This window comes from Maniola jurtina, chromosome 19 (assembly GCF_905333055.1).
Source record: "Maniola jurtina chromosome 19, ilManJurt1.1, whole genome shotgun sequence".
Classification (NCBI taxonomy): Eukaryota; Metazoa; Arthropoda; class Insecta; order Lepidoptera; family Nymphalidae; genus Maniola; species Maniola jurtina.
Window position 1 is genome coordinate 773564 of NC_060047.1, and position 17649 is coordinate 791212.

General features: G+C 37.3%; 1 protein-coding gene across 1 annotated transcript in view; it reads right to left on the reverse strand.

Moving 5' to 3' along the window:
• LOC123875350 (hemicentin-1-like) overlaps positions 1 to 17649 on the reverse strand; it is a 293979-nt gene that overhangs the window by 21921 nt on the left and 254409 nt on the right. The window contains exons 5-8 of the mRNA XM_045921127.1: positions 10371 to 10503; positions 9805 to 10013; positions 9021 to 9131; positions 1447 to 1650 (exon numbers count right to left, since the gene is read on the reverse strand). Coding sequence (XP_045777083.1) covers positions 1447 to 1650; positions 9021 to 9131; positions 9805 to 10013; positions 10371 to 10503 — 657 coding nt within the window. The remainder of the gene's footprint in view (positions 1 to 1446; positions 1651 to 9020; positions 9132 to 9804; positions 10014 to 10370; positions 10504 to 17649) is intronic.

The following is a 17649-nucleotide window of genomic DNA, read 5'->3' on the forward strand; positions in this document are numbered from 1 at the left end:
TACCAACTCTCTGGCTATAACATTTTGGGAGCAGAGAATATTTACTCTCCACGTTTGCGTATTGAATTTATAGAAATTTCGTTTGGATGGTAGTTGGTACTTCTGCTTTAATGTCGCTTCCTATAAAGGAAATGGGACGCTCATAGTTTGTCATATGTATTTATTTTTATTTGATATCAGTTGACTGTATATTATTTGAGGAGCTAGAAAACGGTGTACATAAAATTTTACAGGAGGACAAAAACTGAATGAAAACTGTTAAAACTTTACACTTAATTGTACAGTTTTGATCGAAATCAACTCAATTTTAGCACAATTTCAAACCGTTTTGCGCGAAAAATGAATTCAAGTTTGTATTCAGTGATCGAAATGATGAACCTTGGACTTAATTTTAGCACAGTTTTAAACCGTTTTGCTTTGTCATCTATACTAATATTATAAATACGAAAGTGTGTCTGTCTGTCTGCTAACTTTTCATGGCTCATCCTTTTAACCGATTTTGACGAAAGGTACATCCCGGGAAAGGACATAGGCTCCTTTTTACCCCGGATAATCAAAGAGTTTCCACGGTGTTTTTAAGAAATCTAAATCCACGTGAAAGAAGGCACGAGCATTATCAAGTTAGAAATATAGTATAGTTATTGTACGAGAAAAAATCTTTCATTCATACAAAGGCTTGATCTCCATACTGTTGGGATTTCAAATTACAAAATATTTTGTTCATCAAGTCAGTTTTGTTATACCGTTTCATTCCCCAGTGATAGTATTTTGGTAAAATGCTGAAACACGTGTTTCAGTACTTGCTTTGTAATATTTGCGTACTTTCATTGTACTTATTTTTAACTAGATGATGCCCGCAGCTTCGCCCGCGTGGATCGGTCAGATCCCCTGCAGCATCAGAATTGAAAAGTTGGAATCCAAATTTTTTATGGAACAATGTCGCAAAGTTCAATTATCGATTTTAAAAAAAAAATACGCAAATCGGTTCGGAAATCTCGGAGATATCAGTGTACATAGGTAGAAAAACACAAATCCTCCATTTTTCAAACTCGGTTAAAAAAGTAGCCTATGTTACTCCTTGGTTAATCTTCTACTTGTCTGTGAAAGTCCCGTCAAAATAGCTTTAGCCATTCCGGAGATTAGCCCGTTCAAACAGACAGACACTTTAATTTTATTTATTAGTAAGTATAGATTCAATTTTAGCGGGTCGGTATATTTAAAAGTGCTATCTTCTAAGCTACTCGATTAGTAAGCCAACTTCTTCTTGTAGTCCTTATTCCACGCTATATGGTGTTAGCACAACATAGCTATTATGACGTAAGCATCCGCTAAGAAAGGATTTTTGATTGACCTCTAAGGAGGTAAAATAGCGGTTCGGAATTCGTCTAGCCCACGCGGACAAAGTCGCGGGAATAAGCTAGTAATGTGTAATTTGGGAATACTTACAATTAATATCTAATATAAGTACTTTAGTTTCTGGCGTAGCTAAATTCGTATTGGAGGCTTGACACACGAGTCTGGCGTTGAGGTGCTGTCGTCCAACGTTGGGAAACGTTAGGGTGTTGACTGTGAGTCCGTCTTCTCGTTGGTCGTAGGAGTCATCAATTACTACGTTCTCGAGGTACCATGTCACTCTTGGCCGCGGTCTACCTGTTAACAGAAAAACAAAATTCAAAATTTCATGTAGGATTACATTACATTCATTACACTTTAACACATTTACATTATCTACATTCATGGATTTCCCCGACATGGCCAATGTTCTGAACTATGTTTCTTACATTCAAAACAACAACATGGAGTTATTCGAGAGGAAAAACAAGTTTCTGAAAAGCCGGAAATGATTGGTGGTTCCTTTGGTGTTGCAAATGTTGGTGGCGGTAGTCACTTAACATCAGGTGACCCATCTGCTCGTTTTAAATGTAAAAAACTAGTGTATCTTAATGCTACGTCTGGTATAGTGCTCCTGGTATGGAAAGCAGATTCTATGAATAAGGGATGAAAATAAACTCATCAGTTACTCTTTTCAAATCTTAAAAAGTTACCACTGTAGCTATATATTATAGTTATATATCAATGTAACAACGGATTGGCAAACTTCTCACACCTTTGAGAACATTACAAACTCTAAGGCATATAGGTTTCCTCATGATTTGTTTTTCTAGTTGTAAAAGAGTGTTATATATTTAAGTATGCAGCCTGTAAAATTTGGAATGACTTGCCTCCCCCAGCCCGTTTAGCGAAATCGTTATACTCTTTTAAACAAACCATAAAAAAAATTTTACTAGAAAGACAGAAACAGTTGTAAGAGGTAACACAGCATTTTTGGACATCTAATTTTTTTTTTTTTTTTTCAAATTTTACAGGACAACGCCTAGCGACTTATAAATAGATAGTGGATAATTTTATTATATATGTAGATAGTTAAAATAGATAGTTAAGTAGACATATTAGATATAAATGTATAATATTCAATAGATTTAACAACAATTTACTACCAAAAGAGCACCAAGTAACTTGGCATATGTCAATATAAAAGAGGCACGGTATGTTCGCGCTCCCGATCGGCCCGTGATATTCACTTGGGGGCCATGCCCGAAAATCAGCGCTGCAGTCGACCGACTGCAGCAATAAGCTGAGGCAGCGCCCCGTTCGGCCAAGATAGACATTAAGCTAGTATTAAGAAGTGGGTGCCTGGGTCTTGGGGAACCAGGGAGCATGGACACTGGTCGGCTCCTTGGTTCTCCAGGGACTACGACACCCTACCTGTCTGTATTTGTAAATTTGGCTGAATAAAAGGTTTTTATTATTATTATTATTATATAAATCATGCTTGGAAAGCAAATAACTCCAAATTTAGTAATAGATCCTACCCGAGACCAAACCTAGGACTTGTTGAATAGCAAACCGGAATCTTAACCACTAGGATATCACCGCTTATTACATTAAATAAAAATTATACAAAATAAGAAATTCCGCTGAATATAAGGGCTACAATATTCGATTATACATAGATATAAAAATATTTACTTATCATTTACAACACAACTCAATATCATTTATGCATGATTTTACACAGTACATAATTAAATAAGTAAATAAGTAAATAATTAAATATGTATTTGATATACCTACCTAAATTATTGTAAAAGTTAATCTTTCTACTCAATTTCGCTTGTATTTAACTTAGTAGACTATGCATCACACTAATATTATAAAGGCGAAAGTTTGTATGTGTGTGTGTGTGTGTGTATGTATGTATGTTTGTTACTCCTTCACGCTAAAACTACTGCACGGATTTGGCTGAAATTTGGAATGGAGATAGATAATATCCTAGATTAGCACATAGGCTACTATTTATCCCGGAAAATCAAAGAGTTCCCGCGGGATTTCAAAAAATCTAAATCCACGCGGGCGAAGTCGCGGGCATCGGCTAGTAGTTTTATAAATTTCGTAACGAACGAATTTTATTTTCATACTAGCTGATGCCCGCAGCTTCGCCAGCGTGGATTGGTCAGATCCCCTGCAGCATCAGGATTGAGGAGTTGGACTCCAAATTTTTTATGAAACAATGTCGCAAAGTTCCTCTATCGATTAAAAAAGAAATGACGCAAATCGGTTCAGAAATCTCGGAGATTTCGGTGTACATAGGTAGAAAAACACAACTCTCTTTTTAAAAGTCGGTTAAAAAAGTAGCCTATTTTACGCTCTCTGTCAATCCTCTACTTGCCTGTGAAAGTCCCGTCAAAATCGGTTCAGCCGTTCCAAAGATTAGCCTTTTCAAACAGACAGACAGACAGACAGACAGACAGACAAAAATTTTAAAAACGTGTGATTCAGTTATGGTATCGTTCAAATAACCATATGAGCTTAATATGAGGTAGTTATTTCGAAATTACAGACAGACACTCCAATTTTATTTATTAGTATAGATTTAAAATATTTGGACACAAAAATGGCAAAGCAGTTAAAAGTTGAAGCACCTCTTAACTTTTTGATGATGCTCGAAAGTTTCCATAACATAGGCTCATCGAAATAAAAATATTTTACGTATTTTCAATCGACAATGAATTTTAAAACGAAGCACTTGTGCAATATCTAACGATGACCCAGTATAGTGTTTATTTGTATAATCCATTGAATAAAGGTCTTTTTACTGCCTTGACGGCTATAACACCACTTTCACACTGTGAAATTAGTTGCACGACACTAGTTTCGTCTAAAAATCGCGTTGAGCAAGAAAATATTTTAGTGTCGTGAAAGTAATGCATGCATTACGAAATTAGACGTTTACACGTGCAAGTGTGCACTTAATAATGTCGCGAAACTAATGTCGTGCCACTAAATGCGTAGCGTAATTTCGGCTTAACGCGTTTTTATGGCGTTTCCCGTTAACCGTAGGCGTAGCCACGATCAACGCGGTAATTTGATCAACTTAATTTAAGTGCGGAAACCAGCCCAGAGAGGAGAGAAGAAGAAGAAGAATTTGATCAACGGCATTCACATTGCCATTTGGCGTAAGTTGATTTTAATTCCAATTCAATTGGCATTAGACGTCAACCGTTTAAGTCAAACTCAGTTTAACGCGTTGATTATTGGCGGGATTATTGCGATAATTATGGCGTTTTTGGGCATTGACGTTAAACTTAATGTGGCCCGAGCATTAACAATCATGGTCACAAAAATATTGATATCGATATCTTATCGATAGATTAAAGATAGATTGGTTAATAATTTCGGCAGTAAGTGACTATACCTCACTTGTAACATATTGTTATATTTTTTTTATTATGAATTAAATAATGAATAAGTAACTAATTAATAATAATTATTATTGTTTTGTATAAGGAGAGAAAATAAATGTTTTAATATAAAAAAAAAAAAAAATTGACCGCACCGGAAAGGGTAGCGTTGGAAGAGCACTCCACTTGGTGGACAGACGACCTCAAGAGTCGAAGGAAGCCGCTGGATTCAGGCGGCACAAGGCGATGAGCGAGCTCATGGCGTGTGAAAGTCCCTACAAAAGATCTATGTCCAGCAGTGGACGTTATCGGTTGAGAATGATGTTGATGATGGTCAAGATATGGTACACACAACTGCACTTATAAGTTGCACAACAAAAATAATATTCCATCTCAAAATATATCCTCATTTATAACAATAGAGTCTCAAACTTAATTGAAAGTTGAAGCAATTGATTTTAAACGAAAATCAGACCATAATGGTAGTGAGTACGGGTGGTCGTAATACATACTTCAAATAGATAAAGATCATATTCGGCCCACGCTATCTGTTGTTCGTGATATTGAATTAATGTTTGGAGATTGACTCGATAACGGTGAAGGTGTTAAAAATATAACCTTTGTTTGATTTATGAAGACCACAAATTGAGATGTATAAGTCACTAGCCGATGCCCGCGACTTCGCCCGCGTGGATTTAGGTTTTTCGAAATCCCGTGGGAACTCTTTGGTTTTCCGGGATAAAAAGTAGCCTATGTGCTAATCCAGGATATTATCTATCTCCATTCCGAATTTCAGCCAAATCCGTCCAGTAGTTTTTGCGTGAAGGAGTAACAAACACACACACACACACACACATACAAACTTTCACCTTTATAATATTAGTGTGATAGACATTTTTGCCAATATAATATGATAATACTAGAGGATGCCCGCGGCTTCGCCCGCCTGCAGTTCGGTTTTATGAAATCCCGTAGGAACTCTTTGATTTTCCTGGATAAAAAGTAGCCTATGTCCTTCCCCGAGATGTATCCCAAGTCTGTACCAAACATTAAAATCGGTTCAGCAGTTGGGCCGTGAAAATGTAGCAAACAGACAGACAGACACACTTTCGTATTTATAATATTAGTATGGATTTGTGGTTCAATAAACGTTGTTACAGCAACGTTGATATTCATTGCCAATAGTTGTACAGTCATGTTTGACCAATAACATTATTGCTAAGTAACTAACAGGTTAAGATAGACAGATTATTAATATTGGCAGTAAAAGCCCATAATATTGCATGAATATACCTGGGAAATAATAGTGACATGTAAAAGTACATTGCAACAAAATGACAAGTTAAGTTTTAACGCAAATGACATTAATTGTAACGCCGTTAAGCCCGGCTACATTATTGATTCAGAAAAACTCTAGTTTAAAATAATTAGGTTTGGAAACATTGCTCTCTTGACGACACTTCAAATTTTGGGATAGCTTTATTTAATTACCTACAGCAATTAAGAAAATTGAACGAAGTTTTTCAAATAATACTTCGTAGGTTAAATAATTTGAGATTTTTAGAAGAAAAAGTGAATTGTCTATAAAATGTCAAATAATTAAGTTTGCTTGACATGGACGATTTTAATTTAATATTCCTGGATAATATGAAACGACTAAGGGCCTGCCGCTAGACAAAGTTTATCAATCGAATGACGTTATGACAGTTTTTGTATTGGGATCTCTAAAATTTAAAATTTAAAATTCAAAATATTTTTATTCAATTAAACTTTTACAAGTGCTTTTGAATCGTCAAAATAATCTACAACTGGTTCGGAATGCCGTTCCTACAGAGAAGAACCAGCAAGAAACTCGGCGTTTGCTCTTTTCAAGTATTCAATTTACAATAATATGCCATGATGCCTCTCAAAATGAATTCATTATTTTAATAGGTTGAACGGTTGCGAAACAGGCCCTAAAGTCCAAAATATCGAATTAATATACCTGGAAAATGATAGTGACGTGTAAAAGCACATTGCAACAAATGACAAGTTGTCAACAAGATTGATGATGGTGTTAACGCAAATGACATTAATTGCGAGGCCGTTAAGCCTGGCTACATTATTGATTCGTGTAAAACTCCACTCGACAGTTTCGAAGGTATGAAATATTGCTTCCGTGATGGAAATTAAATTTTGGTAATCATTATAATTGAGGAGCTCGCGAACAAAACGGTTCAATTACGGTCATTTTTGAGGTTCCGTAACTCAAAAGGAAAAATGGAACTCTTTGTTGTCTGTCTGTACGTCGGTCTGTCTGTCCGTCTGTCCGTCTGTCAATAAACCTATAGGGTACTTCCCGTAAACCTAGAATCATGAAATTTGGCAGATGGGTAGGTCTTTAAGCACAAGTAAAGGAACGGCATTCCGAACCAGTGGTAAATTATTTGACGATTCAAAAGCACTTGTAAAAGTTTACTTGAATAAAAATCTATTCTATTCTATTCTATTCTAATCCGAAAACTGTAAAGTGGTTAGATCACAGAAAAAAAAAATTAAATGTGTTTGAATTTTCAAAGAAAGATAACTATATCAAGTGGGGTATCATATTATGAACGAGGTTTACCTGTTTATTCTAAAACAGATTTTAATTTATTTTTATTCATAATAGTTTTTGATTTATCGTGCAAAATGTTGGGAAAAATATCCGAGTACGGAACCCTCGGTGCGCGAGTCTGACTCGCACTTGGCTGTTTTTTTATTTATAACTACATATTATACAGTTTTGCGCTTGACTGCAATCTCATCAAATAGGAGATGATGCAGCCAAGCGTCTGTGCAGAAGGTTCCTATTTACTCTTTTTTTGAAGGTACCAATATTATATCAAGTCAAGGTCTTACTTCTATCTGAATCAAATAAGCAAAGAAAAATACACCGTTTTGCTCGTCAGCTCGTCAATCATAGTTATTGCCAGTTTGCAATTTAAAGCAAGTTCAACCAACAAAAGCTTGTGGGATTTCACTTGAGTGATTTTCTTGTAAGTAAAATTAATTTATTAGAGAAAATAGTGAAGGTTTTCATTACAGAGAAATACGAAACCCTAGTTTAAAATGTTTAACATTACTAACATAAAATAGCTCGATAGCTCAACGGTTAAAGGAGCGGATTGAAAACCGATAGGTCACCGATTCAAACCCCACCGGTTGCACTATTGTTGTACCTACTCCCAGCACAAGCTTAACGCTTAATTGGAGGGGAATGGGGAATATTAGTCAGCATAATAAACTTGGCTAAAATTCTTTTAAATAAAAGCAGTAATAAGTTTACTAGTGGTTAAGATTATGGGGGTCAAGGGTTTGATCCCCGCACGCACCTCTAACTTTTCAGAGTTATGCGCATTTTAAGCAAGTAACAAGTGTAAATTAAAAATTTATAACACAGTGAAGGTTACAGTAACTAGAAAAGAGGTGATAACTTTCAAACGGCTGAACATATTTTCTTGGATTATAGCTAAGAACACTCTCGATCAAGCCACCTTTCAAACTAAAAAAAACTAAATTAAAATCGGTTCATTAGTTTAGGAGCTACGATGCCACAGACAAACACAGTCAAACTTATAACACCCCTCTTTTTGGGTCGGTAGTTAAAAATATGGTTTAGCGGTGGAAAAAATGTGAGAAAACCTGCAAGTCTGAGAGTTCTCCATAATGTTCTCCAAGGTGTGTGAAGGCTACCAATACAAATTGGCCAGCGTGGTGGACTGTGGTCTAAACCCTTCTCATTCTGGGTTACTAATGAGCAGTATGATCCTTGATGGTCAAAATAAAAAAGATCATTTACCTTCCATCTCACTTGTTCAGAAAGCCTTTTTTTTCGTCAGTCGAAATCTACGTGGAAAGTCCATTTTAACCGCTAGCGGGGAAAGTTAATTTGAAATTCGAACGTGACGAACTGCAGTCATTGGTTGGCTTACCAAGAGCGTACCTAACTTTTTTCCTTTCAATTAAAAACACTACATAATTAAACGTTTAGAAACGCAGTTCGTCCTTAAAAACTATTCAAAATTTTCTTGTATTCTTGCAAGATTCTTGCATCTATCGTTTTCCTCGCTGTAGCGAGATGAAAAGTCGTGTGTTTCGCACGGCTGCAAGTTTATTTGCGCTCCTTCCTTTGAATAATTAACCTTAGAATACTTCGCTGGCTTGAAATTCAATACTTGAAACTCCCGCGCCAAAATAACAACTTTGCAGCCTTGCATAACAAATAACGATTATTTAGTTATACGTTTAACGACTCACCTCCTTCCACTTCGCAAATAAGAAGTACATTAGATCCTTCATTATATGGCTCCACTAATTTCGTGCGATCTCTTCTTTTCGCATCGTATATCGTTGGCCGATTCGGTGGTACTAAAATAAAAGAAACACAACATTTTAGTGGAAAACTCCTTAATAGGATTTCGAAGTTATCTTAGCGAACGTAGAGAACAGTAGAAAAACTAAGAAAACTTATTTCTAAACTTCTTTTTGGAATAAAGAATAAGGTGGATTGGATTAATTAATTTGATTAATTAAATTGACTAATTAATATGGACGAGCCAAGAAAATAATTAAATACTTTTTTATAAAAGTTTTAGGCTGAAATTGCTATATCATTATTAAAATTTGGTTATAATATACTAACAAGTTTTGAGGAAAAACTTTAAAACAAATGGTTATTAAGTAGATAGAAGTATCCTGTATAAATAATTATTGTATATGGGGCTCTATATTACTTTGAATTTTAACAAACATTTTTTTTTGTGACGTAACTACAAATTCGCGGTTTTTTAGATTTATTCCTTTGCTTGTGCTGTAAGACCTACCTACCTGCTTTTCGTGATTCTAGGTCAACGGGAAGTACCCTATAGGTTTTCTTGACAGACACGACAGACAGACAGGTAGACAGACAGACAGACAACAAAGTGATCCTATAAGGGTTCCGTTTTTCTTTTTGACGTACGGAACCCTAAAAAAGTATTCCTTTTTGCCATTTGAAGTACGGAACGCTAAAAATGAGTTACCAAATTCAAGTTCAACTTACTTATAACAGTAAAATTGACTTTCAGATTCCTAGTGGGCGAGTTCTTGAAGTCTACTCTGCATCTGTAGACGCCAGCATCAGCCGCCATCACGTTGTCAACCATCAGCACTGCTGGTGTTGCTCCTCCTCTGAAGTACGCGCGGTTGCCGAAGACCAGTGGTGATGACCAGAGCTTTGGCTGGTTGTAGGAGCGGCCTCGGATGTCGTAGCTGAAAAAAAGACGTTATGGAATCTGTTTTCTTTTTTACCCGACTACGGCAAAGTCAAAAGGAAAGGTTTTGATTTTAGCAGTCTATGTTACTTATGTGAGAGGTCCCGGGTTCGATTCCTGATAGTAATTTGGAATTTTATGATTTCTAAATCTCTGGTCTGGTCTGGTGGGAGGCTTCGGCCGTGGCTAGCTACCACCGTACCGACAAAGCTGTACCGCCAAGCGATTTAGATTCCAGTACAATGCCGAGTAGAAACTCGAAAGGGATGTAGGTTAAATGGGATGGCTGCCATCTTAGATTGCATTAAGCGTCAAGGTCAGGCGTCGTTTCCTTAGGTATTTGATAAGATACTACCTGTATAGCGGCTCTCCATCCGACTCCTTGAACCACAGCACCATGACCACAGCGTCGTCGGAGTGCAGCGGCTGGATGTCGCAGGGAAGAGACGCCTTCTTCCCCAGCACGCCTTGGACGTCTGATGTTGGCACTGGAACAAAATATACCACTAAGTGTCTTTGAATAATCACTACCCATATTAAAAATGCAAAAATGTGATAATTTGTTGGTGTATTGGTTGATTTTGGCTCCCAAAGGAACTTTTTAATTTTTCGGGACAAAAAGTAACCTATGTCCATCCGTGGGATGCAAGCTATCTCTGTACCAACATTCAATGTGCCGTGAAGAGCTAACAAACCGATGGACAGACAGATAGACTATCTATTTATAATAGCAGTACTTAAGGCTTATTTTGTTGTTGAAAATTTTGTTCTGTTACAGATTTTTCATGCTATTATTATATGCTGAAATCGAAATACTTTTGACAACAAATTGAAATCAAAGATAAACATCAATACTGGTTCAATAGAAATAGATTTAAAAGCCAGAAAAAGATTAGCAAACGCTAGGGGACACTGCATTTCCTATCGAGAAATAAAATCAAGACCTAGCTGGAAAAGAAAATTGTGGCAGTGTGCCCGAATAGCTGCCAGCTTAACTCCGGATCCGTCTTTTGACAAATATAGAAGCTTTAACAGGGATTGCAGGCGCCTTAATGCGACAACTAAAGGACTGCAATTTGAAGAATCGCCGTCCGGTCTAAATATTTGAGCAGCGCGAAATCTGGCAACTCCTTTATAAATCCTATTGAGGTGGATTTCCTTCTTAAAAGGGGTCTCTCCGTCACTCGCTCCATACAAACGTAGTTCGTCTCTCATTGGAATACTAACCAATCATACTCAATGGAATTTTGTAGAAAAGTTCCGGGAACTAATACTATGCCTGTGGTTTTCCAGATTTCCGTTAAAATATTCGGTTTCAAAGTCACGCGGTCGTAAAAATTCACATACAAATTTTTGAGCCCCTGTAATTTTAAAACTACATATTTTTAGAAAAATCTAAAACACCACAGGCATAGATATTAGTTTCTAGAATATGTCTGCAAAATTTCATGGACTTTGGTTGCTTAATATTCAAATGAAATTGGGACTACGACTGTATGGAGTAAGTGAAGGAGAGAGCCCTGTTAATTCGTTTGCTTTCTACGCGCAGTGTAAAAGAGTGGTTGTGTTTTCATCAATAATTATATTACTAGTGCTTTGCCCCGAACTGAGACCTCGCCGTACACCATAATTCCCATAACATAGTTACAACTATACATTGTATTAGTTAACTATTAACATTAGATGCAAAAAGAGCTAAACAGTCTTTGGATGTGGTTGAAATTTGCAATAATGCTTCTCAATAATGCCAAACAGCGCCATCTATTATCATTATTGTGTATTATGAAAAAATTACTGTCATCAATGTTTTTACACCTCTAAAGGACATTGCTTTGTAATTCGAAGAATTGCGGTCCGTTTTAAATATTTGAGCAGCGCGAAATCCGGCAACTTGTTCAGGAATTCCGCTGAGGGTAACTAAATATTTAATTTCGTCTTGATTCGTTTGCTTTTTATGATTCTCTGTAAAGGAGTACATATTTTTAATAATTAACAATTAAGTGCTGTTTCTTCAGTTCGACACTTATTTAGCTTTAAGACAAAATTATTATTAATTAACTAACGATAAACTAAGAAATATGTCAATGGACGGACTCTTAGATATAAGTACTTTTATGAGTTTAGGTTAACATAATATTACTTATACTTATTAGCTTCTCGTAGGCTAGATTGTAATCCTAATAAAGTACTGCTGTCAGTACTTTATGGTTATCACACTAATATTATAAAGGCGAAAGTTTGTATGTGTGTGTGTGTGTGTGTGTGTGTGTGTGTGTGTGTGTGTGTGTGTGTGTTTGTGTGTGTGTGTGTGTGTGTGTGTGTGTGGGTGTGGGTGTGTGTGTGTGAGTGTGTGTGAGTGTGTGTGTGTGTGTGTGTGTGTCTGTGTGTCTGTGTGTGTGTGTGTGTGTGTGTGTGTGTGAGTGTGTGAGTGTGTGTGTGTGTGTGTGTCTGTGTCTGTGTGTGTGTGTGTGTGTGTGTGAGTGTGTGTGTGTGTGTGTGTGTGTGTTTGTTACTCCTTCACGCAAAAACTACTGGACGGATTTGGCTGAAATTTTGAATGGAGATAGATAATATCCTGGATTAGCACATAGGCTACTTTTTATCCCGGAAAATCAAAGAGTTTCCACGGGATTTCAAAAAACCTAAATCACGCGGGCGAAGTCGCGGGCATCGGCTAGTATAAAAATAAAATAAAAATGCATAGTTCTGATTTGTTTGTTCTTTTGGTTTGTCCTCCAATCACGTCGCAACGGATCGACGTGATTTTTGCATGGTTATAGTTAAAGATCTGGAGAGTGACAAAGGCTACTTTTATCCTGGAAAATCACGGGATTTTTAAAAACCTAAGTCCACGCGGACGAAGTCACGGGCATCAGCTAGTGTTTTATAATTATGAATTGTGTAATCGATTCGGCTTTGTACTGCGGCGTGCCGCAACCCAAAATGCTAGTAGCTAATAAATCACGAACTACAAGAACAAGCACTAGCTTGTATAACCCAATTAGAAGAGTCAACAGAAGCGTTACGTAATCCACAACCCTTACAAATTAATAAGGGTGTAAACAAAATTAGCACTACAAAATGAAAGAGCTAAGTAGGTACCGTACGAGAAGGTATACCTATCACATATTATGACCGATAAATTAAATTCTAACAAAAAAACCTAAAATGACAATTCACTACCTAATCCTAATTCCTAATGGCTTATGTTTAAACGCCTACCAGAAAAGTACCTATTTTACTACCAAGAAAATATGCTGGTACTGGAAATACCTGCCAGAATGGATTAATGCTCACCAAATTGGTCTAAAAGTTATTTTGGTGAGCATTTAAATTGTACCCATTCCTAATGTTTGTAACCACAAATTCGCGGTTTTGGGATTTTTTTCCTTTACTTGTGCTATAAGACCAACCTATCTGCCAAATTTCATGGTTCTATATCAACGGGAAGGATCCTATAGGTTTTCTTGACCGACACGATAGACGGACAGACGGACAAACAGGCACACAACAGACAGCAAATTGACCCTATAAAAGTTCCGGAACCCTAAAAACGGTACAACCGTTAGGTGGGTATAAGTTTAACATAATCCTTACAAATTAATAACGGCATCAACAATGTTAGTACTACAAAATTAACAAGCAAAGTAAACTACGTTTTCTGACTCGCAACGAGCGAGCGATAAATTTTAAATTACTAAGTAAAGCTTAACCTAACAACTGACAAGGTCCGGGCCTTTTTATCCGACTTTGTAGCGCAAAAGTGTAATGATGTGTTCATCACTATCGATCAATGCGATAGGTGTTTCTTTCACGGTTTACTGCGATGTTTTAGCTAGGAAAAGAAATATTTCTTATAGCAAAAATATGATGTTCATACATGTACGGAACCCTAAAAGAGCAGGGCCCCGACTCGCACTTGACCGGGTACTTGACTTTTTTAGGGGAAAGGGAAAGCAAAAAGCATCGGCCATAAATTTCGAGTTCAGACAAGTTTACGCGCGGCTGTCAAGGCGTGTCTTCGCAGTGGAGTTACTACAGTTTCGACGGGCGATCAAAAGTGGCGGGACACGGAATGGCCCGTTACTTTGCCGTAACCAATGACTTTCTAAGCATGGACACATCACGGCATACAACACAAGAGCCCAAACATGGCACACGTTTCTAAATTCACCCTATGTAGCTTCAACTGCTCCATTTATACATTCCCGCTAACATTCAAGTCCTGTAAACTAACCTCAGTGATTAAGCCGCAATGTAAATCGATTATTGTACTCGAAGCTGAATAAGGTGATTTTAGAAGCAAACTTGAACAAAAAATGGAATGGAGTAGTGTAGCACTATTAATTTTTGTTATTTCTTTGAGAGATTTTTCGTTTTTGTAAATATGAAACTATTATACTATATCTATATCTACTATATACTATTCTGCTCGTGCTGATTCACTGACTGACTGACTGACTGACTGACTCATTTGATCACCTCTTCTGTAAAATTTTGTATGTTTTTTTTTTTACCGATGGTTTCGTATAGAGGACAAAAAATGATTCGGAGGAAAAATATGGATAGAGCTGATGATTGAGGATTTTGGTGAGGAGCACGGCCAGGGTATTGAAGATAGGTGGGGGTGCTCGAACAAATATCACTCAGAACTTCATCCAATTGACAGGGAGCTGAAAAATAAAACCAAAATGGCGGATTCAAGATGGGCCTTGAATCAAGATGGCCAAAGGCCTCCCACCAGCCGACCTAAACCAATTAAGAAAATCTCAATCGGCCCAGCCGGGAATCGAACCCGGGACCCTCGTCATACAAATCCACCGCGTTACCACTGCGCACTGGAGGTCGTCAAAAGATCTATCTATACATATAATAAAATTGTAGAAAAGTGGTGTCTGTACAATGGAAATATATATAAAAAAATAGCAGGGGTTGTTAATAATAACAACCCCTGCTACTTTTTTTTTATCGATGCCGAACCCGAAATTGTAATTAATTTTTTTTTGTCTGTTTGTCTGTGTGTTTGTGCACGCTAATATCAGAAACGGCTTATTCGATTTAGATACGGTTGTCACTAATATATTGTAGTAAGCTTCACTTAACATTTAGTGTTTATTTCATGTCAATCGGTTCATAAATAAAAAAGTTATGTCAATTTAAAGAATCACGGCGAACATTTTTAACGTACAGATACACGCCTCGCGCCTGAGCGTCCGTGGCTATATAAAGCGCGCTGAGAGCTATTCCACGCGAACGAAGTCGCGGGCACAGCTAGTAATAAAATAAATGTGATACAATAATGGCCAATAGATTTTACATTGAACAAAAAAAAGCTACTCCACAGTTTTGTTTTTCCGACATTCGTGACGCGCCCTTCCATCTGTCTCTTTCCGATGTGCGTGAGAGAAAGGAATGGGAACATTGTAAATAATTTTAGATATTTCTAGTGTTTTCAATGGTTTTACTAAATATTTTACAATTTTTCGCATGTTATCTTACGTAAATAAAATTAACTTACCGGTGGTAAGTCACACCATCTCTTTTCTGCGTCGTTAACGTATTATTTTGGCACTTTTTGATCGCGCATTTAGGCGTCTTGACAGCTTTGCAGTCAACATGCGACTAATGAAGAAAGTGTGCTTACACCGAGTATAAGCACACTTACTTGGTCCCTTGTTATGCGCGCCAGTGCGATGTCCTTGCTTAGAAAGTCATTGGCCGTAACGAACTTAGTCACGTCACGGCACGTTTTATTGGAATCCGTGTTTCGGAATGAATATTGGATCCTGTCACGGTAATGCTGTTTAAATTTTTGCTATATGTCACGATTCATGAAGAGACCTCGTTATTTATAGAATAGAATAGAATAGATTTTTATGCAAATAGACTTTTACAAGTGCTTTTGAATCGTCAAATAATTTACCACTGGTTCGGAATGCCGTTCCTACCGAGAAGAACCAGCAAGAAACTCTTCATTCAGCCAGCTGAAGTGGCAGTGGGCAGGCCATGCTTGTCGCAGAACTGATGGGTGCTGGGGCAGATGTATTCTGGAGTGGAGACCGCGTATTAGCAAGCGCAGTGTGGGATGACCTCCGACCCGCTGGATTGACCTTAAGAGGATAGCGGGAAGTGGGTGGATGAGGAAGGCGGAGGATCGTGTGTGTTGGCGCCTATGTCCAGCAGTGGACGCAAACAGGCTGATTGATTGATTGGTTGAAGAGGAAAATAGGGGACAAGACTCTGCCAATCCGTATTTAGAAGATAGAGAACAAGAGTCTGCCAATCCGCATTTACGAATGCCAAGTGCATATTGTTCTCACTAGTTTGAGCTTTCTTACTTGGCTTGGCTCCGAAATCAAATAACACTTTCGAGAAACAAAATATCACTTTGGCCCCTTATTACACAAACTAGCTGATGCCCGCGACTTCATCCGCGTGGATTTAGGGTTTTAAAATTTCCGTGGGAACTCTTTGATTTTCCGGCATAAAAGTAGCCTATGCCACTTGCCAGGTCTTTGACTATACCCATGCAAGAAATAATGTCGATCCGGTGGTCCGTTGTAACGTTATTGAAGGACAAACCAATAAACAAACAAAGTCTACAAACCAGCTTTCGCGTTAAAATATGGTTACTGAATGATATGGGTAGTGATAACTATTATATCACTCACTAAAAAAAGTCGAAAAAAGATTCTAAACCTGAGCAACTAAGAAGATTTTCAAAACGAGCCTGTCCACTAAGCCATGTCGCCATAAAGATAATAATTATCCACGCTGTAATCGCCAAAGTTGGAATTAGGTGCAGAAGTTTTAACATAAAATCCGGGCATTATAGAGTAATTTTCTTTACGTGCGATAAGGAAGATACTATACGCATCTTCTTAAAATAAAGCGTTGGGATGCTGTCGATATAAAAGCCAGAATTTTTGTACATCTGTGTATCTAAAACTTGGGTTCTAAATAAAAAGGCAGTAACTAACCGCCTGCAAACTTTCAAAATGTACAACTGTAGAAAATTGCACAATTATACCGTCTGGTACTGCTTTATACTTAACACTTACTTGAATTGGCCCACAACTAGGTTACTTGAATTCGTCCACAAAGAAAAACATGAGTTCGTCCACCATCATGCGAAGGAAGCTAGCTTTCTTTGGACATTTACAAAAAGGAATCCAATTCTCATTGCCAAGATTAGTGTCGGAAGGAAGAATTTAAGGCAAAAGGGTGCCAGCGAGCGGGTTGTTTCGCTCAGTGATCAACACTGAATGATGGCCACTTAGCTCATTTGACATTTATTTCTAATCCATTGAAGGTTTTATAGGAAAACTTATTTTAATAGCACTTAGTGAAGCAGCAATGTACGAGTAGAACAAATCAAAATAATACAATTATAATAAAGATCTTTCTATAGACACAATACTTTTTTTAGCTCATTCATGCGAATCCGGGACAAGTCAGTTAGTTTTTTTTATAAAACCGGGCCTATACATCGGAAATTGGATAACATTACGTGACATTCGGCTCCAAATGAAACCGCGATCGTTTTCGTTTGTAAATCCCGTCACGTCTACCAAATGTATGATGATGGCATTTCTGTATTTGAGATGTTTGGACGCATGGCTCTTTATCGTTTA